At 42.0% G+C, this 27934-nt stretch overlaps 1 protein-coding gene across 2 annotated transcripts in view; it reads left to right on the forward strand.

Annotated features, from left to right (window-relative positions):
- Positions 1 to 27934, forward strand: part of FAM124A (family with sequence similarity 124 member A) — a 96115-nt gene that overhangs the window by 45280 nt on the left and 22901 nt on the right. For both annotated transcript variants that reach the window (XM_069758881.1, XM_069758882.1), the window contains exon 3: positions 26529 to 27265. In XM_069758881.1, coding sequence (XP_069614982.1) covers positions 26529 to 27265 — 737 coding nt within the window. The remainder of the gene's footprint in view (positions 1 to 26528; positions 27266 to 27934) is intronic.

The following is a 27934-nucleotide window of genomic DNA, read 5'->3' on the forward strand; positions in this document are numbered from 1 at the left end:
GCCATGTAGATGTGGATTTTAAATATTAAAAGGCCAAGTCGAGGACAAGCGTGTTCATGGAAATCATGGGGCCGCATAGCAAGAATCCGTATTAGACCCCCCCAAAAAAAGTAAAATATCTTGTGGAGCAGGCGGGTCAGGGTGCATAGGCATAGTCACAAAAGAGCATTTCTGCCACAGTCCCCAATCAATAGGTTGCCACTATAGTATGACACAGTGGCATGTAAACGTTTGGGCACCCCTGGTCAAAATTACTATTATTGTGACCAGTTATGTAAGTTAACCCCTTAGTGACAGAGCCAATTTGGTACTTAATGACCAGGCCAATTTTTGCAATTCTGACCACTGTCACTTTATGAGGTTATAACTCTGGAACGCTTCAACGGATCCCGCTGATTCTGAGATTGTTTTTTTCGTGACATATTGTACTTCATGTTAGTGGTAACATTTCTTCGATATTACTTGCGATTATTTATGAAAAAAACGGAAATATGGCGAAAATTTTTAAAATTTTGCAATTTTCAAACTTTGTATTTTTATGCCCTTAAATCAGAGAGATATGTCACGAAAAATAGTTAATAAATAACATTTCCCACATGTCTACTTTACATCAGCACAATTTTGGAAACAAAATTTTTTTTTGTTAGGGAGTTATAAGGGTTAAAAGTTGACCAGCAATTTCTCATTTTTACAACACCATTTTTTTTTAGGGACCACATCACATTTGAAGTCATTTTGAGGGGTCTATATGATAGAAAATAATGAAGTGTGACACCATTCTAAAAACTACACCCCTCAAGGTTCTCAAAACCACATTCAAGAAGTTTATTAACCCTTTACGTGCTTCACAGGAACTGAAACAATGTGGAAGGAAAAAATGAACATTTAACTTTTTTTTGCAAACATCTTAATTCAGAACCATTTTTTTTATTTTCACAAGTGTAAAAACAGAAATGTAACCATAAATTTTGTTATGCAATTTCTCCTGAATACGCCAATACCCCATATGTGGGGGTAAACCACTGTTAGGGTGCACCGCAGAACTTAGAAGTGAAGGAGCGCCGTTTGACTTTTTCAATGCAGAATTGGCTGGAATTGAGATCGGACGCCATGTCACGTTTAGAGAGCCCCTGATGTGCCTAAACAGTGGAAACTCCCCACAAGTGACACCATTTTGGAAACTAGACCCCTTAAGGAACTTATCTAGATGTGTGGTGAGCACTTTGAACCCCCAAGTGCTTCACAGAAGTTTATAACGTAGAGCCGTGAAAATAAAAAATCGCTTTTGTTTACACAAAAATGATCTTTTCGCCCACAAATTCTTATTTTCACAAGGGTAACAGGAGAAATTAGACCACAAAAGTTGTTGTGCGATTTCTCCTGAATACGTCGATACCCCATATGTGAGGGTAAACCACTGTTTGGGCGCACCGCAGAGCTTGGAAGTGAAGGAGCGCCGTTTTACTTTTTCAATGTTGAATTGGCTGGAATTGAGATTGGACACCATGTCGCGTTTGGAGAGCCCCTGATGTGCCTAAACAGTGGAAACCCCCCACAAGTGACCCCATTTTGGAAACTAGACCCCTTAAGGAACATATCTAGATGTGTGGTGAGCACTTTGAACCCCCATGTGCTTCACAGAAGTTTATAACGTAGAGCCGTGAAAAAAAAAATTGCATTTTTTCTACAAAAATGATCTTTTTGCCCACAAATTTTAATTTTCACAAGGGTAACAGGAGAAATTAGACCAAAAAAGTTGTTGTGCAATTTCTCCTGAGTACACTGATACCCAATATGTGGGGGTAAACAACTGTTAGGGCGCACCGCAGCGCTTGGAAGAGAAGGAGTGCCGTTTTACTTTTTCAATGTAGAATTGGCTGGAATTGAGATTGGACGCCATGTCGCGTTTGGAGAGCCCCTGATGTGCCTAAACAGTGGAAACCCCCCACAAGTGACACCATTTTGGAAACTAGACCCCTTAAGGAACTTATCTAGATGTGTGGCGAGCACTTTGAACCCCCATGTGCTTCACAGAAGTTTATAACGTAGAGCCGTGAAAAAAAAAATTGCATTTTTTCTACAAAAATGATCTTTTTGCCCACAAATTTTTATTTTCACAAGGGTAACAGGAGAAATTAGACCACTAAAGTTGCTGTGCAATTTCTCCTGAGTACGTCGATACCCAATATGTGGGGGTAAACCACTGTTTGGGCGCACCGCAGAGCTTGGAAGAGAAAGAGTGCCGTTTTACTTTTTCAATGTAGAATTGGCTGGAATTGAGATCGGACGCCATGTCGCGTTTGGAGAGCCCCTGATGTGCCTAAACAGTAGAAATCCCCCACAAGTGACCCCATTTTGGAAACTAGATCCCCCATGGAACTTATCTAGATGTGTGGTGAGAACCTTGAATGCCCAAGTGCTTCACAGAAGTTTATAATGCAGAGCCGTGAAAATAAAAAAATTTTTTTTTCCACAAAAAAGATTTTTTAGCGCCCAAGTTTTTATTTTCACAAGGGTAACAAGAGAAATTGGACCCCAAAAGTTGTTGTCCAATTTGTCCTGAGTATGCTGGTACCCCATATGTGGGGGTAAACCACTGTTTGGGCGCACGGCAGAGCTCGGAAGGAAGGAGCGCCGTTTTGGAATGCAGACTTTGATAGAATGGTCTGTGGGCATTATGTTGCGATTGCAGAGCCCCTGATGTACCTAAACTGTAGTAACCCCCCACAAGTGACCCCATTTTGGAAACTAGACCCCCCAAGGAACTTATCTAGATGTGTGGTGAGAACTTTGAATGCCCAAGTGCTTCACAGAAGTTTAGAATGCAGAATCGTGAAAATAAAAAATATTTTTTTTTTCCACAAAAAAGATATTGTAGCCCCCAAGTTTTTATTTTCACAAGGGTAACAGGAGAAATTGGACTGCAATAGTTGTTGTCCAATTTATCCCGAGTACGCTGATGCGCCATATGTGGGGGTAAACCACTGTTTGGGCGCACGGCAGAGCTCGGAAGGGAAGGAGCGCCTTTTTGGAATGCAGACTTTGATAGAATGGTCTGTGGGCATTATGTTGCGATTGCAGAGCCCCTGATGTACCTAAACTGTAGTAACCCCCCACAAGTGACCCCATTTTGGAAACTAGACCCCCCAAGGAACTTATCTAGATGTGTGGTGAGAACTTTGAATGCCCAAGTGCTTCACAGAAGTTTAGAATGCAGAGTCGTGAAAATAAAAAATGTTTTTTTTTTCACAAAAAAGATTTTGTAGCCCCCAAGTTTTTATTTTCACAAGGGTAACAAGAGAAATTGGACCCCAGAAGTTGTTGTCCAATTTATCCCGAGTACGCTGATGCCCCATATGTGGGGGTAACCCACTGTTTGGGCGCACGGCATTGCTCAGAAGGGAGGGAGCACCATTTGACTTTTTGAGCGCAAAATTGGCTGTCGTGTTTGGAGACCCCCTGATGTACCTAAACAGTGGAAACACCCCAATTCTAGCTCCAACCCTAACCCCAACACACCCCTAACCCTAATCCCAACCTGATCCATAATCCTAATCACTAACCCTAACCATAATCACAACCCTTACCCCAAAACAACCCTAATGTCAACCCTAACCATAACCCTAATCAAAACCCTAAATCCAACACACCCCTAATCCTAATCTCAACCCTAATCCCAAACCTAACCCTAATCCCAAGCGTAACCCTAATACCAACCCTAACCCTAATACCAACCCTAATCCAAACCCTAACCCTAATCCCAGCTCTAACCCTAACTTTAGCCCCAACCCTAGCCCTAACTTTAGCCCCAACCCTAACCCTAGCCCTAAGGCTACTTTCACACTTGCGTCGTTTGGCATTCCGTCGCAATCCGTCGTTTTGGACAAGAAACGGATCCTGCAAATGTGCCCGCAGGATGCGTTTTTTGCCCATAGACTTGTATTGCCGACGGATCGTGACGGATGGCCACACGTCGCGTCCGTCGTGCACTGGATCAGTTGTGTTTTGGCGGAGCGTCGGCACAAAAAAACATTCAATGAAACTTTTTTTGTACGTCGCATCCGCCATTTCTGACCGCGCATGCGTGGCCGTAACTCCACCCCCTCCTCCCCAGGACATAGATTGGGCAGCGGATGCGTTGAAAAACTACAGCTGCTGCCCACGTTGTGCACAATTTTCACAACGTGCGTCGGTATGTCGGGCCGACGCATTGCGACGGCCCCGTACCGACGTAAGTGTGAAAGAAGCCTAACCCTAAATTTAGCCCCAACCCTAACCCTAAATTTAGCCCCAACCCTAGCCCTAACCCTAGCCCTAACCCTAGCCCTACCCCTAACCCTACCCCTACCCCTAACCCTACCCCTAATCCTAACCCTAACCCTACCCCTAATCCTAACCCTACCCCTAACCCTAATTTTAGCCCCAACTGCTGTTCTCCTGCCGGCCGGCAGATGGAGACAGATGGCGGGCGCACTGGGCATGCGTCCGCCATGTTCTTCTGCCGGCGGCCAGGAGGAGCAGCAAGAGGATCCAGGGACCTAGGTGAGTATGCTAGGGTCCCCGAATCCCCCTATTTCTCTGTCCTCTGATGTGCGATCACATCAGAGGACAGAGAATTACACTTTACTTTTTTTTTTTTTTTGCGGTCGCCGGTAAACAGTTAATTACCGGCGATCGCAAAACAGGGGTCGGTAATACCAACCCCGATCATGCTCTTTGGGGTCTTGGCTACCCCCGGCAGCCGGGACCCCAAAGATTCTCCCGGTGCCGGCCGGCGGGCACACTGCGCATGCGCCCGCCATTTTGAAGATGGCGGCGCCCACCGGGAGACACGAGGAGCATCGGGGGAGCTAGGTGAGTATTGGGGGGCCACCTGGGACCCTTTTTCTCTGTCCTCCGATGTGCGATCACATCGGAGGACAGAGAAATTAAAAAGAGATCGCGTTTTTTTTTTTTTTTTTTTGCGATCGCCGGTAAACGGTTAATTACCGGCGATCGCAAATGCGGGGTGGGTTAAAAACCCCTCGAATCATGTTCTCTGGGGTCTCGGCTACCCTCGGCAGCCGAGACCCCGGAGAAAATCGGCCTCTGGGGGGCGCTATGGACTTTTTCCACAGCGCCGTTAATTAACGGCGCTGTGGTTTAAGTACCCTTAGCGGCCGCCGTTAAAAGGCGTATCGGCGGTCGCTAAGGGGTTAAAGATGAAGTGATCTCTAAAACGGCTAAAGTTAAAGATGACACATTTACTTTGTATTGTCATTTTTTACATTTTAATATTTACAAAAAAGAAAATGGGCCTATGCAAAAGATTGGGCACCTTTGGAGATTTGTGCACTCATTCGGGCCTTAATTAGCCTGTTAGGGTTATAGCTTGTTCACTATCGTCGTTAGGAAAGGCCAGGTGATGCATATTTCCCAGCTTCATCAGAAGAAAACCTCTCCTGCGTCCTCATCGTAAAATTCAGCATAAGGCTGCCGTCACACTATCAGTATTTGGTCAGTATTTTACATCAGTATTTGTAGCCAAAACCAGGAGTGGGTGATAAGTGCAGAAGTGGTGCATATGTTTATATTATACTTTTCCTCTATTTGTTCCACTCCTGGTTTTGGCTACAAATACTGATGTAAAATACTGACCAAATACTGCTAGTGTGACGGCAGCCTAAGAAGTATGCAAAAGAGCATTCTAAACAAGTCTGATGCATTTTGGAAACAAGTCCTGTGGACCGATGAGGTTACAAGAGAACTCTTTGGCCTCAATCAAAGGTATGTGTGGAGAAAAAGGGGCACAGGATTTCAGGAAAATAACATCTCGACAACCTTTAAGCATGGGAGTGGATCAATCATATTTTGGGGTTGTGTTGAAGCTAATGGCACTGGGAACATTTCATGGGTAGAGGGAACAGTGGATTCACTGAAATTTCAACCGATTCTTGATGCAAATATAACACCATCTGTAAAAGATCTGAAGTTGAAAAGAGGATGCTGTCTACAAATGGAGAATGATCCTAAACACACATCAAAATCCACAATAGACGATCTGAAAAGGTGCAAACTGAAGGTTTTACAATGGTCCTCACAGTCCCCTGATCTGAACATCATTGAAAATCTGTGACTAGACCTCAAAATAGCAGTGCATGCAAGACGACCCAGGAATCTCACAGAACTGGAAGAATGGATGAAAATCCCTCAAATAATTTTTAATATGTAAAAGACGGAAAAAAAATATTTTTTTTTCTGGCTTAAAATACAAATAAAATACAAAGGAAATGTGACATCTTTAACTTTAGGCCTTTTAGAGATCATTTCATCTTCAACTTGCTTAACAGTTCAAAATAATAGTCATTTTGACCAGGGGTGACCAAATTTTACATAACACTGTAGTACCTACAGCTTCCCACACAGTATCTTGCCCCCATAGATCCCTCTATAAGTAATGACTGACATAATAAAGACAAATATTACTGTCCCCTCACCCGCTCTCTTGGCATGCTACCCTGGTCTGTGCGTGGTGAGGCCCGGCAGAGCAGGCGCAATGTAGTGATATCACTGTTCATTGAAGATACTGTTGAAATCAAAATGCCCGGTAGAAGGTGGGTAGCGGCATAGCCGCCTCCTGTCTGCCAACATGGATGGTGCTCATGCTCAAGGGCATGCTTCCTGTGATTTTCCCACTATGGTCTAAGGTTTACACTTTTATGCAGCAGATATCTTGTAGTAATGTATGTGACTTTCCTATTTGTCTGAATTACGCTTGCAACAGTCCTGCAAACTTCTGCAACAAATGTGCTGTGTGTGAACGCACCCTGAGCATAAGTGATCGCACCGTGCCAGGTCACTTCAGGGGCCCCAACGAAGAACCGAATCTCTACTGCATCCAAAATGGCTGCGAGCCAAAGAAATACTCAGTGACCATTCAATTAGCTGTGCAAATAAAAGGAATGGCCGACCGTGGAAGGTCACACGTTACATTAAATGATCACATTGTGAAGTTGTGAACAGTAAATATATCTTCTCCCCGTCTGACACAATGGAAAAAGACAAGAGAGGGGACTGTTTCAGTCACTTTGAAAAGGCCTTTTAACAATGGCATGCTCTCTAAATGGGCACATTCCCTTTGCCAGCGGGCAGCATGGCATTAATCATGCACTTGTCTAATGCACTGCTGCACATCGCACAGATAAGACACCGTGTTCTGTGGCCTCAGGAAATTTGTCACTTTCCCACAGAGCTGGAAGACATCATGTTTTCCTTTTGCTCTGTCTTAATCATTTGTGTATTCTCACTCATAGGGGATCAGACAATTGCTCTCTTTCCATACTTCTTTATCATTACTTCTAAATCAACTCATTATTTTTAAAGGGAACCTGTCACCCCTCCCAGGCGTTTGTAACTAAAAGAGCCATCTTGTGCAGCACTAATGCTGCATTCTGACAAGGTGGCTCTTTTAGTTATGCTCCTTGCACACGCTGAAATAAACACTTATAAAATGTGCCCCCTCATACTGTGAAATCGCCAGGGAGGCGGGACTTTCCTTCCTAATCAGACGCAGCACAGCCGTCATTCATAACCCCTTGGCGCCGGGCGCCGCCTCCTCAGCGTTGTTTGAATCTGTTATGTTATCCCTTGGGCATGTGCAGTTAGCGCTGCCCGTCTTCTGACATCATTTGATGTCAGGCTGACTTTGCCTATGCGGCCGCGCTGCCTGAGATCCCGCCTCGCAGTGTCTTCTGATTTAGTTCCACTGCGGGGCTGGGATTCATGGGCATGCGCAGTGCATATCTTCACCTATCACTCATCTCCATCCACCTTCTTCAGACTGTGCGGCGTCAACTGATCCCTAATCGCATGCCACAGTTTACAATTTTATTCAATGGTGCACCATCTTGGGTGTCAAGTCCGAGCATTCCTACATGAACAGTTTCCTGGAAAGTGGAGTGGTCGTCATTGGGCCAGTTGAATGGTTACCAAGGTCCTCCCGATCTGACCTCCTTAGACTTTTATCTTTGGCGTCATCTGAAGGCAATTGTCTAGGCTGTGAAGATACAATATGTGCAGCATCTGAAACAACGGATACTGGAAGCCTGTGTTAGCATTTCTTCTGCGGTGTTGCTATCAGTGTGTCAAGAGTGGGAGAAGAGGGTTGCAATGACAATCCATCACAATGGGCAGCACTTTGAACACATTTTATAAGTGGTCATAAGCTTGTAAATAACTCAAGAAAGAATAAAGCTATGTTAAAACTAAGCACACCATTGTTTTTCTTGTGAAATTCTCAATAAGTTTGATGTCACATGACCATCTTCTCATTAAAAAAAAATAAAGTTGGATCCAAAATGCCCGACTTCAAAATGGCCACCATGATCACCACCCATCTTGAAAAGTTCCCCCTCCCATATACTAATGTGCCACAAACAGGAAGTTGATATCACCAACCATTCCCATTTTATTTAGGTGTATCCATATAAATGGCCCACCCTGTATAATTGTGACTGCACATACACAGTTGGTGTGTAATATATGAGCAAAATATTGGGATAGAATTTATTTCCCCTGAAACAAATTGTGATTTTTCAGTCCTTTATGCTGTTATACTAGTGTCCTATAGTCCTATAGACTTGTGTCCTGAGCACATTCACTAGGGGTCTAAACATACTGGGTACTGCGTCTTCTGTCCGTCTGCTACCTAGGGGCAACCCAGGGGAGCTTAGGGATGTACGATGCACGAGCAAGGGCACCATCTTGCGTTACCTTTCTAGGTCACCAACCTCCACAGGTAGGAAGGTATGGACTAGGTGTGGATATCGGGAAGACTACCCCTTCCAACAGCGGTAGCACCATAGGCTATATGGAATTTATGATCATTTGCATGTTCCGTATTATGTACTTATACTAGAGGCACCCATTTTTGCCCTTTATCACTTTGGATTAAAAATATTGAGATTTCTGTGAGTGTATCAGTTGGTGGGAATTATACCTGTGTGCGCCTAGGGCACACTAGTTTATGATAATATACAATATATTGCTGGTTTATGTGGTTTTTTTGTCTGTTTTGTTATGTGGCAGAATAAATATCTTGTTTTATAGGGCGTGTCGGCCTTTATCTGTCCTTCACTGTGGATTATTTAGGATAACTTAAGGACAGGCTACGTACTAGCGGGGGCATCATCTTGTGTATTTTTGAAGGGGCTTCCTTCTGCAGCTAGTAGGGTGCTCACTGAATATGGGGCTATAGCACCATGACACTCTCCTATGTGACATTGTTCCACCATAGATGCATTTAATTCACATTTTATTTCACAGGGGTCGTGATCCAATGTTTTAATACATACTGTACCTAATAAAGGGTATATTTTAACAAAGGGGTCCTTGTTGTAAGCTAGCATTAATACCCTGGAATTGACTGTCAAAGGCTACGTTCACACTAGCGTTATGCTGGTTTGCGTCGGGCGACGCAGCGGCGACGCATGCGTCATGCGCCCCTATATTTAACATGGACGCATGCGTTTTTGTTTGTTGCATTGTGCGACGCATGCGTCTTTTTTGCTGCAAGCGTCGGACCAAGAAAACGCAACAAGTTGCATTTTTCTTGCGTCCGATTTTCGGCAAAAACGACGCATGCGTCGCAAAACGCAGCGTTTTTGCGTGCGTTTTGGTGCGTTGCGTCGCCGACGCAGCGGCGCACAACGCTAATGTGAACGTAGCCTTATGTAAACCCCCCTCTCATGATTAAAATCCAAATGCTGAGGAATAAAGTTAATTTCCTCCCAGCAGCGGGGCTCAACGTTTGGGCATCGGGCAGGTTCAGAACTCTATTAACCTGCAGAATAACCCTATATAATAGCGTTTTTTTCACTTGAGTGGTTCCCTTTGATTTTAGTATTTTGCGTGGATGCTCAAACATCACAAGCTCCTGAGCGGCTGATGTAGGCGGTTCCTCGTGCACTTGGATGTAAACCATATGCTGACCCCCAGCGTTGTGCCTGCTCCTTGCACAACCTCCTAAGATGAACAGGTCTGCAGTGGGTTTCCACTAGCCTGGAGTTACAAACCCATCTTGAAGTTATTACGTTAGTAGGCGCAGTGTTTTCTCCCTTTTTCTTTTCAGACCATATCTTATGGTCTCACTCTATAAGGTTTCTACATTACAGTGGTAGCTCTGAGCTACTTTAATAAAGTAATGTAAGGGATCGATGTATTATGTTGAATTTTTGGTGTATTAATGGAACTCCCAACTAGAGTTGAGCGAATATGTTTGAGTTCGGCGGCCAAATCTGAATTTGCCATATTCGTGCCATATTGGTACCCTATTTGTGCCAAATGTATGTTTTATGACCAGTTACGAACATATTCGTTCATTTCTACTTCCATTGACTACAATGATGCTCGGCTGTGCTCTTTTGTTTTTTTCAATATTGTTTTTTCAATATTCAGCGTAGATCACAATTGGAACCAAATTTTGAAAAATTTGCTCAACTCTACTCCTGAAACTAGCCTAAAAATCATGGTTGGTCGGCGGTGGATGGGCTGTCAAGAATAGGCAAAATGTTTAGGGATAAACAATCTCAGCAACAAATATTTGTCCCGTGTGTAAAAGGAAGGTTAACAAGGATCGATCAGCATCTATATCATTGATCTTCCAGCGTTACGGACCGATATGGATTTTTATTTTTCACAGTACTGCAGTAGGTAGAGCAGCTCTTTGTGCTCTTTAGGGATAAAGAGAAAGTTTCAATCATAGTCAACCATGTTTGTAATATTGGAACTACCGTAGGTTTTTCGGTCACACTTTCATATATGTAATCACTGATTCTTCCATACGGTCCCACATGACCGTCCACATTTTCTGATAGAACTGTGGTTCTTTGTTGTTTTTTTTTCATTTATTTTTATTTTTTTTAAAAGGCAATTGGTAAAACAGCTCACCCAGAGTCAAATATCTACAATATCCATTGGACAAATATCTTGACACATGCTGGAATATTTCACATTATATTTTTAAAGTTTTGCAGGTGAAAAGCAAGTTCACATTTGCTCTTAATGAAAGCCAGAAGTGTATTCTTCTTCTCCTCTGTTTGCATCTGTGTCTATTGTAACAAAGCTCTCTGCCAAATAAACTGCTGGTCTGATGCATTTCTCATCGCTGTGGACCATCGTTACCAAATCCTATTTCAGTCTACATCATGCAAATCCTATTGAATCACTAAATCCTCCCCCAGTGTGCTGCTTGGCAGCTTTTGTGTGATATCCCGAATATAGCTGAGTTCTCGAGTTATAAAACAGATGTTTATAGTCTACACCATTCCTAGTCCAAACCTTAGAGTTACTTGTGGTCAGCACTCTAAGGGAACATTATTGAAAAGCCATTTAAAGGCTGAGACAACGGATGGATGTATCCTCAGGAAGTCGAGGGCGGCTTCATTCTTTGATGTTACAAGAAGCATTCCATCCATCTTTTTACCGGTTCCTATCACTGGCATTAATCAAAGAGACGGAAGCACTGTAAGTGTCTCTTGTCCTATACTTCATTTCTGACATCGGTGTTTGGGATACAGCGTGAATTTTTTGTGGGTAGTGAAAAATGTAAGACTTTAATTCTTTTTACTGTGACTATGCAGAAAGCCAAAAATGATCATTGTTGACAAGCTACAATTAAATACAAGCTAAGCAAAAAAAATCTCTGTATTGTATTTAATTACATGGATCTAATAAAAAAATCATTTCACAATGCATGGTCGCCCTTATGGTATTTGGCTCTTAAAAGGTTATTCTCATCTCAGCCTCTTAGGGATAAAGGAGCATTGACAATGATAGATTATAATGAAATACTAATACAAATGATAATAAATGGTCATGTGTCGTGGAAAGTCTTATTACCTATAAATCAGATACATGACCTGAAATTTACAAAGACCATATTAAGCCAAGTTTATTTAGTACAAAGTATTATAAAAATTTCAACGGGAATACTATTCCACAATTAAATATTAAAAATGTACAGACACATGATGAGAGTAGAAGTGAATATGATTGGTAAAGAAAACCCTATATCTTTCTATTACGCATATTCAACAAATCGCTATCTAATATATAATTTCCAACCGACTCTGTCACAGCTTCCGGCGATTGTGTCGCTATCCCACAATCCACCGCTGCCAGAAGCTGTGGCAAAAACGGCACAGCTATTCCGTCAGGAGATCAGCGGCGCTAGCCGCTGATCTCCCGACCGTAGCCGCGGCTCATCTTCCGCCGCAGGGGGGTCAGCGATGACACAGCCGGAGATGAGCTGCGCCAGACGCTCATCTTCCGGCTGCTCGCATTGGAACTATGCCGACTGCCATATTGCAACACTCAAGTTATGGGTATTCAGATATGGCGGCCGGGATTCATATCCCCCGCCAAGCGGCACCGCTCTTTGGTTGAGCGCCCCTGACCATAGCCAATGAGCGGTGCAGGATTCAAATCTCCTGCCCCGCTGGCTGAGCCAATGAGCGGACATTTTATTTCACAGGGGTTATTTCCAGCGATACAACGACGGAAGGTATCCTTCCGCACTGTATCCCTCCACCGCTGTGAGTATAGTTCATACTCTCACTTGCGGCACTGCTGGGTCGGAAAATTCCCACTCAGCATTGCCATAAAGTGAGAGACTGGACTCAGGTAACCTCTTCAGTAATGCACTGCAGGAGCCATTGTCTCCTGTCAGTTCATCACTGGGAGGCCCTATAGAGCGGTGACATCACCCGATGTCACTGTTTTATAGGGGGGATCATCGTGGGACATTAGTTATTAATTGGACTGCGGCGGACAGCGAGTATACAGTTGGTTTATTTTTTATTTTTTGTAGGCGATCGAGGGCGTTGCACGAATTAGGCGTTTTTGTAAGTATGGTGAAATTAAGAATATTAAAATACTTTATTCTGGCTGTGTCTTTTTTTTTAAACTTTTTCACTACTATAGGATTAGTAATGGATAGGTGTCTTATTGACGCCTCTCCATTACTAACCGGGCTTAATGTCACCTTACAATACAAAGGTGACATTAACCCCTTATTACCCCATATGCCACTGCTACAGGGCAGCGGGAAGAGAGGGGCTAAGTGCCAGAATTGGCTCATCTTAGAGATGTGCCATTTCTGGGGCGGCTGCAGGCTGGTATTTGTAGCTGGGGGGCAAATATCCATGGCCCCTCTCTAGCCTGTGAATATCAGCCCGCATCTGTCTGCGTAGCCTTTCTGGCTATAAATTATCATTTATTTTTGGGGTCCCCCTATTTTAATAGTAAAGGCTACGCAGACAGCTGTGGGCTGATATTCATAGCCTGGGAAGGAGCCATGGGTATTACCCCCTTCCCAGGCTAAAATATAAGGCCCCCAGCCGTCGCTTCCTCCCTCTGGTGCAGAAAATTGCACAGGAGTCCACGCCATTTTTTTCCCATTTGTTTTAAAATTACACATTGTTCATTAACCCCTTTCTGCCATATGACGTACTATCCCGTCTAGGTGGGCCCGTATGCCCACCGACGGGATAGTACGTCATACCCGATCGGCCGCGCTCACGGGGGGAGCGCGGCCGAGTGTCAGCTGCCTATCGCAGCTGACATCCGGCACTATGTGCCAGGAGCGGACACAGACTGCCCCCGGCACACCGCGATCAAACATGATCGCGGTGTGCCGGCGGTGCAGGGAAGCATCGTGCAGGGAGGGGGCTCCCTGCGGGCTTCCCTGAGACCCCCGCAGCAACGCGATGTGATTGCGTTGCTGCGAGGGTCTTCTACCTCCCTCCCTGCAGCAGGCCCGGATCCAATATGGCCGCGGCATCCGGGTCCTGCAGGGCGGGAGGTGGCTTACCAAGTGCCTGCTCATAGCAGGCGCTTGGTACGGCTGCAGTGCTCTGAGACAGATCGGTGATCTGACAGAGTGCTGTGCGAACTGTCAGATCACCGATCTGTGATGTCCCCCCCTGGGACAAAGTAAAAAAGTTAAAAAATTTTTTTCCAAATGTGTAAAAGAAAAAAAAAAAAAACCTAAATAATGAAAAAATATATATATATTATTCCCATAAATACATTTCTTATAAACAAACAATAAAAGTACACATATTTAGTATCGCCGCGTCCGTAACGACCCGACCTATAAAACTGGCCCACTAGTTAACCCCTTCAGTAAACACCGTAAGAAAAAAAAAACCGAGGCAAAAAAACAACGCTTTATTATCATACCGCCGAACCAAAAGTGGAATAACACGCGATCAAAAAGACAGATATAAATAACAATCGAACCGCTGAAAACGTCATCTTGTCCCGCAAAAAAACGAGCCGCCATACAGCATCATCAGCAAAAAAATAAAAAAGTTAGTCCTCAGAATAAAGCGATGCAAAACTAATTATTTTTTCTATAAAATAGTTTTTATCGTATAAAAGCGCCAAAACATAAAAAAATGATATAAATGAGGTATTGCTGTAATCGTACTGACCCGAAGAATAAAACTGCTTCATCAATTTTACCAAACGCGGAACGGTATAAACACCTCACCCAAAAGAAATTCATGAATAGCTGGTTTTTGGTCATTCTGCCTCACAAAAATCAGAATAAAAAGCGATCAAAAAATGTCACGTGCCTGAAAATGTTACCAATAAAAACGTAAACTCGTCCCGCAGAAAACAAGACCTCACATGACTCTGTGGACCAAAATATGGAAAAATTATAGCTCTCAAAATGTGGTAACGCAAAAAATATGTTTTGCAATAAAAAGCGTCTTTCAGTGTGTGACGGCTGCCAATCATAAAAATCCGCTAAAAAACCTGCTATAAAAGTAAATCAAACCCCCCTTCATCACCCCCTTAGTTAGGGAAAAATGTAAAAAATGTATTTATTTCCATTTTCCCATTAGGGCTAGGGTTAGGGTTAGGGCTAGGGTTAGGGCTAGGGTTAGGGCTACAGTTAGGGTTGGGGCTAAAGTTAGGGTTAGGGTTGGGGCTAAAGTTACGGTTAGGGTTTAGATTACATTTACGGCTGGGAATAGGGTTGGGATTAGGGTTGGGGGTATGTCAGGGTTAGAGGTGTGGTTAGGGTTACTGTTGGGATTAGGGTTAGGGGTGTGTTTGGATTAGGGTTTCAGTTATAATTGGGGGGTTTCCACTGTTTAGGCACATCAGGGGCTCTCCAAACGCGACATGGCGTCCGATCTCAATTCCAGCCAATTCTGCGTTGAAAAAGTAAAACAGTGCTCCTTCCCTTCTGAGCTCTCCCGTATGCCCAAACAGGGGTTTACCCCAACATATGGGGTATCAGCGTACTCAGGACAAATAGGACAACAACTTTTGGGGTCCAATTTCTCCTGTTACCCTTGGGAAAATACAAAACTGGGGGCTAAAAAATAATTTTTGTGGGAATTGTTTTTTTTTTATTTTCACGGCTCTGCGTTATAAACTGTAGTGAAACACTTGGGGGCTCAAAGTCTCACAACACATCTAGGTAAGTTCCTTGGGGGGTCCAGTTTCCAATATGGGGTCACTTGTCGGGGGTTTCTACTGTTTAGGTACATTAGGGGCTCTGCAAACGCAATGTGACGCCTGCAGACCATTCCATCTAAGTCTGCATTCCAAATGCGCTCCTTCCCTTCCGAGCCCTCCCATGCGCCCAAACGGTGGTTCCCCCCACATATGGAGTATCAGCGTACTCAGGACAAATTGGACAACAACTTTTGGGGTCGAATTTCTCCTGCTACCCTCGGGAAAATACAAAACTGGGGGCTAAAAAATAATTTTTGGGGGAAAGTTTTTTTTTTTATTTTCACGGCTCTGCGTTATAAACTGTAGTGAAACACTTGGGGGTTTGAAGCTCTCACAGCACATCTAGATGAGTTCCTTAGGGGGTCTACTTTCCAAAATGGTGTCACTTGTGGGGGGTTTCTACTGTTTAGGTACATTAGGGGCTCTGCAAACACAATGTGACACCTGCAGACCAATCCATCTAAGTCTGCATTCCAAATGGCGCTCCTTCCCTTCTGAGCCCTCCCATGCGCCCAAACGGTGGTTCCCCCCACATATGGGGTATCAGCGTACTCAGGACAAATTGGACAACAACTTTTGGGGTCGAATTTCTCCTGCTACCCTCGGGAAAATACAAAACTGGGGGCTAAAAAATAATTTTTGGGGGAAAGTTTTTTTTTTTATTTTCACGGCTCTGCGTTATAAACTGTAGTGAAACACTTGGGGGTTTGAAGCTCTCACAGCACATCTAGATGAGTTCCTTAGGGGGTCTACTTTCCAAAATGGTGTCACTTGTGGGGGGTTTCTACTGTTTAGGTACATTAGGGGCTCTGCAAACACAATGTGACACCTGCAGACCAATCCATCTAAGTCTGCATTCCAAATGGCGCTCCTTCCCTTCTGAGCCCTTCCATGCGTCCAAATGGTGGTTCCCCCCCACATATGGGGTATCAGTGCACTCAGGACAAATTGGACAACAACTTTTGGGGTCCAATTTCTCCTGTTACCCTCGGGAAAATACAAAACTGGGGGCTAAAAAATAATTTTTGTGGGAAAAAATTTTTGTTTTATTTTTACGGCTCTGCATTATAAACTTCTGTGAAGCCCTTGGTGGGTCAAAGCGCTCACCACACATCTAGATGAGTTCCTTAGGGGGTCTACTTCCAAAATGGTGTCACTTGTGGGGGGTTTCAATGTTTAGGCACATCAGTGGCTCTCCAAACGCAACATGGTGTCCCATCTCAATTCCTGTCAATTTTGCATTGAAAAGTCAAACGGCGCTCCTTCCCTTCCGAGCTCTCCCATGCGCCCAAACAGTGGTTTACACCCACATATGGGGTATCAGCGTACTCAGGACTAATTGTACAACAACTTTTGGGGTCCAATTTCTTCTCTTACCCTTGGGAAAATAAAAAATTGGGGGCGAAAAGATAATTTTTGTGAAAAAATATGATTTTTTATTTTTACGGTTCTGCATTATAAACTTCTGTAAAGCACTTGGTGGGTCAAAGTGCTCACCACACCTCTAGATAAGTTCCTTAGGGGGTCTACTTTCCAAAATGGTGTCACTTGTGAGAGGTTTCAATGTTTAGGAACATCAGGGGCTCTCCAAACGCAACATGGTGTCCCATCTCGATTCCTGTCAATTTTGCATTGAAAAGTCAAATAGCGCGCCTTCGCTTCCGAGCTCTGTCATGCGCCCAAACAGTGGTTTACCCCCACATATGGGGTATCGGTGTACTCAGGACAAATTGTACAACAACTTTTGGGGTCCATTTTCTCCTGTTACCCTTGGTAAAATAAAACAAATTGGAGCTGAAGTAAGTTTTTTGTGAAAAAAAAGTTAAATGTTCATTTTTATTTAAACATTCCAAAAATTCCTGTGAAGCACCAGAAGGGTTAATAAACTTCTTGAATATGGGTTTGAGCACCTTGAGGGGTGCAGTTTTTAGAATGGTGTCACACTTGGGTATTTTCTATCATATAGCCCCCTCAAAATGACTTCAAATGAGATGTGGTCCCTAAAAAAAAATGGTGTTGTAAAATTGAGAAATTGCTGGTCAACTTTTAACCCTTATAACTCCCTAACAAAAAAAAATGTTGGCTCCAAAATTGTGCTGATGTAAAGTAGACATGTGGGAAATGTTACTTATTAAGTATTGTGTGTGACATATCTCTGTGATTTAATTGCATAAAAATTCAAAGTTGGAAAATTATATTTTTGGCCAAATTTCCATTTTTTTCACAAATAAACGCAGGTAATATCAAAGAAATTTTACCACTTTCATGAAGTACAATATGTCACGAGAAAACATTGTCAGAATCACTGGGATCCGTTGAAGCGTTCCAGAGTTATAACCTCATAAAGGGACAGTGGTCAGAATTGTAAAAATTGGCCCGGTCATTAATGTGCAAACCACCCTTGGGGGTAAAGGGGTTAATAAACTATATATCTATGGATAGATGTAGATAGATACAGTATATGGATATTTAGACAGATATATGGATGGATAGATAGATATATCTATAGATATATGGATAGATGTAGATCGATATATGGATAGATATATCTATGTATCTATAGCTATATCTATCTACATCTATCCATATATGTATCCATATACCGTATCTATCTACATCTATCCATATATCTATCTGTATATCTATCTCATTCCTTCTATCTATTTATCTATCTAATTCCTTTTATCTATCTCATTCCTTCTATCTATCTATTAACTATTTATCTTATTTTCTTTCTATCTATCTATCTCATTCCTTCCATCTATAGATAGATAGAAGGAATGAGATAGATAGAAGGAATGAGATAGATAGATAGATAGATAGATAGAAGGAAGGAATGCGATAAATAGATATAAGGAATCCTGTGTCCTGTGTCTTTGTGTGTACCACATTGAGCATGGAGAAAAGAAAGAAGACCAAAGAACTGTCTGAGGATGTGAGAAACCAAATTGTGAGGAAGCATGAGCAATCTCAAGGCTACAGGTCCATCTCCAAAGACCTGAAAGTACCTGTGTCTACCGTGTGCAGTGTCATCAAGAAGTTTAAAGCCCATGGCACTGTGGCTAACCTCCCTAGATGTGGATGGAAAGGAAAAATTGAAAAGAGATTTCAACGCAAGATTGTGCGGATGTTGGATAAAGAACCTTGACTAACATCCAAACAAGTTCAAGCTGCCCTGCTGTCCGAGGGTACAACAGTGTCAACCCGTACTGTCCGTTGGCGTCTGAATGAAAAGGGACTGTATGTTAGTAGACCCAGGAAGACCCCACTTCTTACCCCGAGACATAATAAAGCCAAGCTGGAGTTTGCCAAAATTTACCTGAAAAAGCCTAAAACGTTTTGGAAGAATGTTCTCTGGTCAGATGAGACAAAAGTAGAGCTTTTGGGGCAAAGGCATTAACATAGAGTTTACAGGAGAAAAAAAAGAGGCATTCAAAGAAAAGAACACGGTCCCTACAGTCAAACATGGCGGAGGTTCCCTGATGTTTTGGGGTTGCTTTGCTGCCTCTGGCACTGGACTGCTTGACCGTGTGCATGGCTTATGAAGTCTGAAGACTACCAACAAATTTAGCAGCATAATGTAGGGCCCAGTGTGAGAAAGCTGGGTCTCCCTCAGAGGTCATGGGTCTTCCAGCAGGACAATGACCCAAAACACACTTCAAAAAAGCACTAGAAAATGGTTTGAGAGAAAGCACTGGAGACTTCTAAGGTGGCCAGCAATGAGTCCAGACCTGAATCCCATAGAACACCTGTGGAGAGATCTAAAAATGGCAGTTTGGAGAAGGCACCCTTCAAATATCAGGGACCTGGAGCAGTTTGCCAAAGAAGAATGGTCTAAAGTTCCAGCAGAGCATTGTAAGAAGCTCATTGATGGTTACCGGAAGCGGTTGGTCGCAGTTATTTTGGCTAAAGGTTGTGCAACCAAGTATTAGGCTGAGGGTGCCAATACTTTTGTCTGGACCATGGAGTTTTGTGTGAAATGATCAATGTTTTGCTTTTTGATTCATTCTCTTGTATTTTTTTCATTTAAGACAAATTAAATGAAGATAACAATACCAAAGAATTTGTGTTTGCAATCATTTTCAGGAAGAAACTGAGTATTATCTGACAGAATTGCAGGGGTGTCAATACTTTTGGCCATGACTGTATGTTGGAAAGCACAAATGGTGTGACACATGTCCCCTGCTCCTGTTAGCACCACTAAGGATACACAGATGTTCATTTCACCACACTCCCGATTTCTAGTAGTGTACATACATAGAAAAAATAAAAAAATATAAAAAAGTTATCACTAATTATAATTATCAGTGTCAGAAATACTGCAATATTGTCAATAGAAAATAGCGCAAATTTATCAATACAAGTCAATTCCCTAAATTAGCACTGTATAAGTGCCAAATTATCTATACAAGTCCCATTATATATTTTTCTCTTGTGTATCGCTTTTTGCACTGTCACCTATTCCTTTCATAGCCCAGTACATTATTTTGCAAAACACTTTACCTTCTTTTTTGTATACCTCAAATTACTCACCTGTCATTAGTTACTTCAGCACGGCACTTGCGTTCCACAGCTTTGCTTCCTTGCTCTTCAGGGTGAAGCACACTCCGAGATCATATCCTCAGTGGAGAAAGTACGTCATAAGGCACAACGCTTTAGCATGGAACTTGCGTTCCACTGTGGCTGTGGAGTCAGAGTCGGTGTCCATTTTGGTGTAGTCAGAGTCGTATAATATGGACGAACTCCACCATCTAAAATATAGAATACATTGGGTAGAGTAGTACAATGCAGGATGTGCTGTAAATGTTTTCATAAGAATTTGGGAAAGTTATGAAATGTCCGATAAGTGTCTGTTCTGTTCCTGATCTCGGCTGTTAGTGGAGATGAATCTGTGCTGCACTTTATGTACATTTTCAGTAGTGACCAGTGCTGTGAGGTCGGAGTCGTGGAGTCAGATAAATTGAGGAATCGGAGGTTTGGCTTACCGCCTCCATAGCCCTGCTGTCAAGGGTTTGCAACAGAGGGGCCAGAAGACCGCAGCGTCTGATTTCACGTACTCCTGCACTGATTAGAAGCATGTCTCCTTCATATTAAACGGTGCAGGTTTCTGTTAGCAGTGAAGGAGTTACAATGTTCAGCTTAGAGTCTCTGAAGCCTCCCTACTTGGATGATCTCAGCTGTGCAGTATTGGCCACTCCCCACTGTTATATATACTGCCTCTGGCAGTCTGGATTGAAGTGTTGTACTGCCTGGTGAGGGGTAAAAGTCTGTTGTTGGTAGAGGCATTAGGACTATTATTCAGTGACTGCTGCATGGACTTTTTGACTGTGTGAAAATCCTCTTCCTCGCCTATTTTGGTTTATATTCCTTTTCTCCCCGATGTTCCCCACTGTTGACTGTGAGTGCTTATTTGTATGATTGGTAATTTTCCTTTATCCCTGTTTGTCTTTCCTTATTAATCTGGTTTGTGTATATTCATACACTATTTCTCCCCACTTCCCTGGGTCGAGGAGGGGGTCAGGGCGTCTTCACCATCAGAAGTGTTTGGGTTCATGGTGTGAGGTCAGTACTTTACTATGATATGCATTGTGCTTCCATACATATGGATTAATACATATATTTGTACCACTTGGGGTTCTTCTTATTATATCCACAAATGAATGTTTTATATCCTTACCTTAGGGATACTTACCTTTTTAAGTATATTTTTTCTCTTGCTTCAATTTGTTTTTGTTTGTTTTTTGTTTGTTTTTTTTGGGGGGAGGGGGGTTGCACTTATATACTAAACTATATCCTTTAGGGAATTGACTGTTGTATTCATAAATGTGCACTTTTTTCATTGATAATATTGCAGTATTTCTCAAGTTGGTTATTATTATAGATAACTTTTTCATACTTTTGCATTTTTTTTCTATTTATGTACGCTATAGCGATTTGTTGTGTATATGTAATACAAAGATACAGGGTTTTCTTTACCAATCATTCATTTCTCCTCTCATCTTGTGTCTGCATGTTTTTAATATTTAATTGTGGAATAGCCTTCCCCTTTAAGTTTTTATAATATTTTGTACTCAATAAACTTGACTTAATATTGTCTTTGTAAATTATGGCTCCTGTATCTCATTGTTAGTTAATGATAGATTATCTTGAGTGTTCCTAGCAACATGCAATAGATGAGTCCCGTGCACCGCTGTGCGGTCCGTGCACACATGGTGCAATCTTCCATAACATGGTAGCAATACAGAGAACTCCAGGAGCCAGTGCACCAGACTTCCTCCTTTTGGTAACTAATAGTACAGAAAAATCACAACATTTTTGCCTCCTTTTAATTAGCGTCCTATGATTAACTCACTATAAATAGTACCTATCTATTCTGGTTGTCCATGCATATCTCTCTTTTTCTATGGCTTGATAAAGGCCCTGCACTTTGTGATTTTTCTGTACTATTAAAGTTACTAAAAGGAGGATGTCTGGGGCACTGGTTCCTGGATTTCGCTGTGTGCTCCTAGGAATGTTTGTTTCTTGATAACCCTGCGTGGACAGGCTACCAATCACCTAATGACTGACCAAAATTCTCATGCATTGGGTTAAATGATTTTTAAACAAGCTTAAAAATCCTTTCTCGATGGTATATCGTACTGTATAAACAGGGCTCGCACTGCTAATGGCAGGGTGCTGTCCCACCATCTTTATCAGGGATTAGACATATCACTAGGACATACTGTACATATGATGTTTTAATTGTATTATTGTGCTTGATAGAGTATTTGTTGACCTTTTTGTATGCTCCGGTACCTTTGACCAAGGTTTCAGACCTTAATTAGCCTATTAGGGCTATGGCTTGTTCACTATCATCGTTTGGAAAGGCCAGGTGATGCAAGTTTTCCAGCTTTATAAAAACGAAGCCTCTTTTAACCTTGTGCCAAAAAACAGCAGCCATGGGTTCTTCTAAGCAGCAGCCTAGCACTCTGAAAATTAAAATGGTGGAGGCCCACAAAGGAGGAGAAGGATATAAGAAGGTAGAAAAGCGTTTTAAAGTTGCCCTTTACTCAGTTTAAAATGTAATTAAGAAATGGCAGTTAACAGGAACAGTGGAGTGCAATATAGGGTCTGGAAGACCAAGCAACATTTCAGTGAGAGCTGCTTGTAGGATTACTAGAGAGGCGAATCAGAACCCCTGCTTGACTGCAAAAGACTTTCAGAAAGCTGTATCAGACTCTGGAGTTGTGGAGCATTGTTCTACTTTTCAGAGGCACCTGCACAAATATTGCCTTCATGAAAGAGTCATCAGAAGAAAACCTCTTGCGTCCTCACCATAGAATTCAATCTCAGAAGTCTCACAGAACTGAAAGAAATTTCCAAGGAAGAATTGATGAAAAGCCCTCAAGCAAGAATTGAAAGACTCTTGGCTGACTACAAGAAGCGTATACAAGCGGTGATAATTTCAAAAGGGTTTGCTACTAGGTACTAGCCAAGCAGGTTGCCCTAACCTTTGCATCTGCCCATTTTCCATTTTGTAACTTTTAAAATGTAAAAAAAGACAATGTATATATTTTTTGCCTACAATACATAGGAAATGCATCATCTTTAACTTTAGCTCTTTTTTACATCAACTTGCTTGTTCACAATAACAGTAATTGTGACCAGGGGTGTCCAGACTTTCACATGCCACTGTACATATTCTACCTCACCCTCATCCCTTCCTCCTCCCTTCCCAAGACATCTCATCATCATTGGTCAAGGTACTGTGAATAAACAACCTAAAAGTGTATCCACTACATCTTCCTTCCTGGATCATCTACGTGCAGCTGGTCAGGGATAGCGAGTAATGCTATCTTCCATTGCTTGTACAGAGATCCATACTCACATCCCTCAGACACATCTCAGCTACGTACATTGGTGGCAGAATAAGCAGTCTGCTCATAGAACTATCTACTACAGATTATTCAGTGTGCATCATTTAGCTTGGTTTTCTTGTTGACATAGGCTTTACCTGGCAGCTGATCAGTGAATATTTACCGATTGCCGGTCATGTAGTGGCATCGGTCGATCTGTGTAAGCGATCCCTAGCACAAGAATAATTCCGCCCAGGTGCCGACCACTTGAGTTGGAGATACTGAACCTGCTGAGAGTGTTTGAGATATATATATATATATATATATATATATATATATATATATATATATATATATGTATATACTATTACTGTATCCACTACAAAAATAAAATGGGAGTTATTGAATCACTTTTCAAATCTCCTAAAATGTAAGCAGATGAGCCCACCCTCTCGGCTGTTTCTGCAGCTCCACCACCAGGGTTTAAAGACTTACCAGAATTCCTGTCTCAGCCATGAAAGGTGGAGATGAGAATGTCACTTTAAAGTCACAATAAGCTGACATTTTAAGTCTTCTGCAGGTTATTTGCCAGCTTTGCTGTGCAGCCTTGGACAGAACCAAAGTTGGCACGTTATATAATGACAAATGATTGCTCTATTGTACTGCTGAATGCGCAGATAAGGCAGTACAACAACAATCAAAATTGAGCTATGGTTATTTTTCCATCTTCCATGTCTCTCCTTAGTCACAGGGGATGGAATTGTAATTCCTCACTTCCTAGAGACTGTAATAGTTTATGACATTTACTTCCCCTATTTTGCAGCTGCCATAAAGCACTCTCCCTACAGAACTGCCTATACAGATAATACAGGAAGGAATTATTTCTTAATTATAGCTGCTAACCACAAGAAATAGAATCACAAAATGAGAATATAACAATACCAGCTGCTTATCGTTCCATATTATACAAATCTTACTACAAAGACACTTGTCCATGGATCATTTTGTTCTAATTTCTATGGTCGATATTATGTGTTTGACCCTGTGGGACCTGATGAAGTGGTTGGTAATTATTGGGATCAGTTTATACAGGAGATATTAATAGCTTTAGGCAATCAACTAATGAAATAGAATCATCAGATAGATAGGGATGGCGTTCAGAGCATCTGAAACGCGTTGATAGTCTTATCTATGGACTAATGATGCCTGTGAAGATGTTTTCATCTTTTACCAATAAAGCTGAAGATTTTATACTGTTAATAAACAATGACACTGTTGAGCTGTATTTCTTCTAATACATATATACCCCATATCAGACAAGTTATAGTATATTTTCATTATAACATGTGATCTGAGATTAGGATCATAACTCAAATATATGATTGAATATTTGTGTTGTGGGAGATGATAATTTGTCAGTTCATCAGCATGAAATGCTAGGAAACGAGTGATAACAATCAGCAATTGGGAACTTTTAACAAGTATACAATACATTTTTCAACCAGGGTGTCAAAAATTAAATTACCGTAAATGATGATTGACCCGTCGAAACAGGCCAAGGAAACACCCAGTGTACAAACCAAACGTTCTATTGTTGGGTACAATGATTCTTAGTCCTCCAGCGCCTCGTCCTTGGTGAACTCGGGATCTGCTTCCACTAACATGATGGTCTGTGTGCACAGAATGATCTTATGAATGATCTTATTAGTGATCAGTCTGTCGGTAGGTTTAAACAGACCATAAGCTGACCGGCAATCGTCAGTCGTGTAGACAGAAAGTCTAAACCCAACTTTCTTGTAAAAGGATGGAAAGAAAATCTGAGAAACACTGGCTCTCCCATGGGTAGTACTGTATATAGCTATAGAGCAGTAGGTGTATATATTATGTGCTCACCTGGCGAGCTATGTAAGCACGTATGGCAATGTGCCGCTTACTCCTGCTCAGATGCCCACACTAGGCCATGAACAATAGCGGAAAATACAGGAACAAGAGGAGCAACACTGGCGCTGTCTGTGGTATAAAACGACTTTTATCACTAGTCACAGATAAAACCAGGATAAAAAATGGGGGTGGAACAAACAATAAAAAACATAGCTGAACTAAAGTCTTTTCGAGGGGTTAAATTCAGTTTTTAATATGTATGAGCCCCTTAAAGGGTAACTTAGTGCTGTGGATGAAGAAGTCAAGACAATGTGTTATGTGAACAGATTTGAAAGATTTCTCATTATCAATGAATTTGTCAAGATCCATTGTACATGACATGAATACCCCGACTCTGTGCCACGATCACATCTCTCCAAAAAAGCAGAGAAGTCACTTAATTGCAGGTGGGAAAATAAAATCTAAGAGGATCTTCTGCGATTTGCTGAAGTGTACAGTGCTCTACTTAACAAGCTGATTAGCCAAGCCGCGTCTTTCTCTTGGCACAAGCTTCAGCTTTTCTACATCTCAACAAAAGCAGATTTTCTCTGCTGTCTGTGTAACTCTAGCTCCTAATGATGGCTTTGTACAGTTCTCCGGTGGTCTTCTGAAGCTATTTGTTTTACAATTTTAGCCCGATGACACCATCAGATGTTCCCCCTGAATACTAATGCCGGTGACAGATCTGACAAAGCTCCCGGTTCTATCCCTGTTCTGACTTTTAATTAGTTCATCACTGATCACAGAAAGAGACAAGTGAGTGGGATGATGGAATGAGAATACCTTGTCTCCAAAAACAGAGCGTTATCTTGAGACACCTCAATCTTCTGAGGACACCAGACAGAGCTGATATTTCTACAACTACCGTAATTAAAGATTTTAATAGATGTGTTTGGCAAGATTGGAATAGGTGTTGAGGGTATATTGTATAGTTGTATTCCGGGACAGAGCTGGATGTTCTTCTCATCAAGGACAAAAATTCAGTTTGATGCCAGAAAGTAATTTATACAGATGACTATAAGCTGTTGTTTGCATGGATTTATGGTTCAGTGACCCATTTGTCAGTCTGTCTGATACCTCAACTGGCTTGGGGGGCATGATCTTCCTCACCATACAAAGTGAGTCTCCTGCTAATTTTGGAACACTGTCCTACTACTACTTGTTAGATTCAGCATTTTTCTAAATAGCTATAAAGTTTTTTTAAAGTGTGTTTGGCATGAAACAGATCATATAATATATATTATACTTCTTTCTCACTAGGTGAGCTCTCCGTAGATGATGTCCAAGACCCATTCCTTGTCAGTATCCATATCATTGCAGACCCTGGGGAATCCAGATGTCTTCAAGGAGCTATTGACAAAATCCTAGCATGGATCCATCCTGACCTGCAGTTGTTCCGTGTCTCGGAAAGAAGGACTTCCAAGAAAAAGAAGCTGAAGCAAACCTTTACCTCTCAACCTGCTCTTGCAATCATTTTGTTTCTGCAAGAAGAATATGGAGAAGATCAGATCTTACATGTTCATGAATGCTTCCAAAAACCTCCTTGGCAATTCTATCACACAGAGCGTGTACATGGCAAATTTCTCCCTTATATGCCATGTAATCAAGACTTTTTCACCTTGGCAAATGGAACTCCTCTATGGGCCATCAGACAGGTGCATTATGGGAAGGAAATTATCCGCTTTACTATATATTGCAGTTATGAAAACTTTTTGGATATGATGAAAATGTATGAACTCGTGCTGAAAAAATCTGTGTGGAAGAAAAAAGCTGATTTTTGTGTGTTTCCAATTTACTCCAATATGGACATAGACATAGAATTTTCTTTAAAGAGGCTTCTCAAGGGTCAAACACCTGTGCCCCTGGATTCATCTTTATTAGAGTTCAGAGTGAAAGACTTTGGACAACTAGTTCCTCTCTTGCCCAAACAATGCAGCCCCATCAGTGAAGGCAGATGGCAGACGCAAGATCATGATGGCAATAAAATACTGTTACAGGTTAGTATTGGATCATTTCACATAGTTCTGGCTTGGAATTTGGTGTCATCCATAATAATCAGTTTGGGATTTACACCTATATAAGATTTAAGATGGCCATACACATTAGATAGAAGTTGGTTAATGGTTGAACAGCTGTTAAAGGATCATTCAGCCCACAAAGGTATATGCCTTTTATTCGAAAATTGCATGTCACAATTGTTCAACTTAGCTACGCAATAATATTTTTTGGCCATTCTGCGCACTTTTTTGTAAGTGAAGTGCATAGAAACCTGTAATAGTTTAAATCATGAGGACAATCCTATATGACATCGGCTGTATACCATCCATAAAAATATTCCCAGCGTACAACCGTTCAGTAACAGGAATGCAAATCTGACTGGCTACACTACAAACATTCCCAATATAGCTGCAGGTCATATGAATCAGTTGGCATCATCAATGTTGGCCAACATTTACCGAAAGTGTCTGTCGAAATTGTATATGGTTCTTACAATCAGATCTAATCCATCTAAACGTTGGACTGAATTAAACTTTCACTACGGCTGGTTTCACACATCCAACATTCACGGTGTGAATACAGACTGTGCCCAAACCAGTAGCAGGTCTCTTGGTCTGAACTCAACAGTCTCATAGCCACACATGTTACTGCTGACTACGGATCAGGAG

This window comes from Ranitomeya imitator, chromosome 3 (assembly GCF_032444005.1).
Source record: "Ranitomeya imitator isolate aRanImi1 chromosome 3, aRanImi1.pri, whole genome shotgun sequence".
Lineage (NCBI taxonomy): Eukaryota > Metazoa > Chordata > Amphibia > Anura > Dendrobatidae > Ranitomeya > Ranitomeya imitator.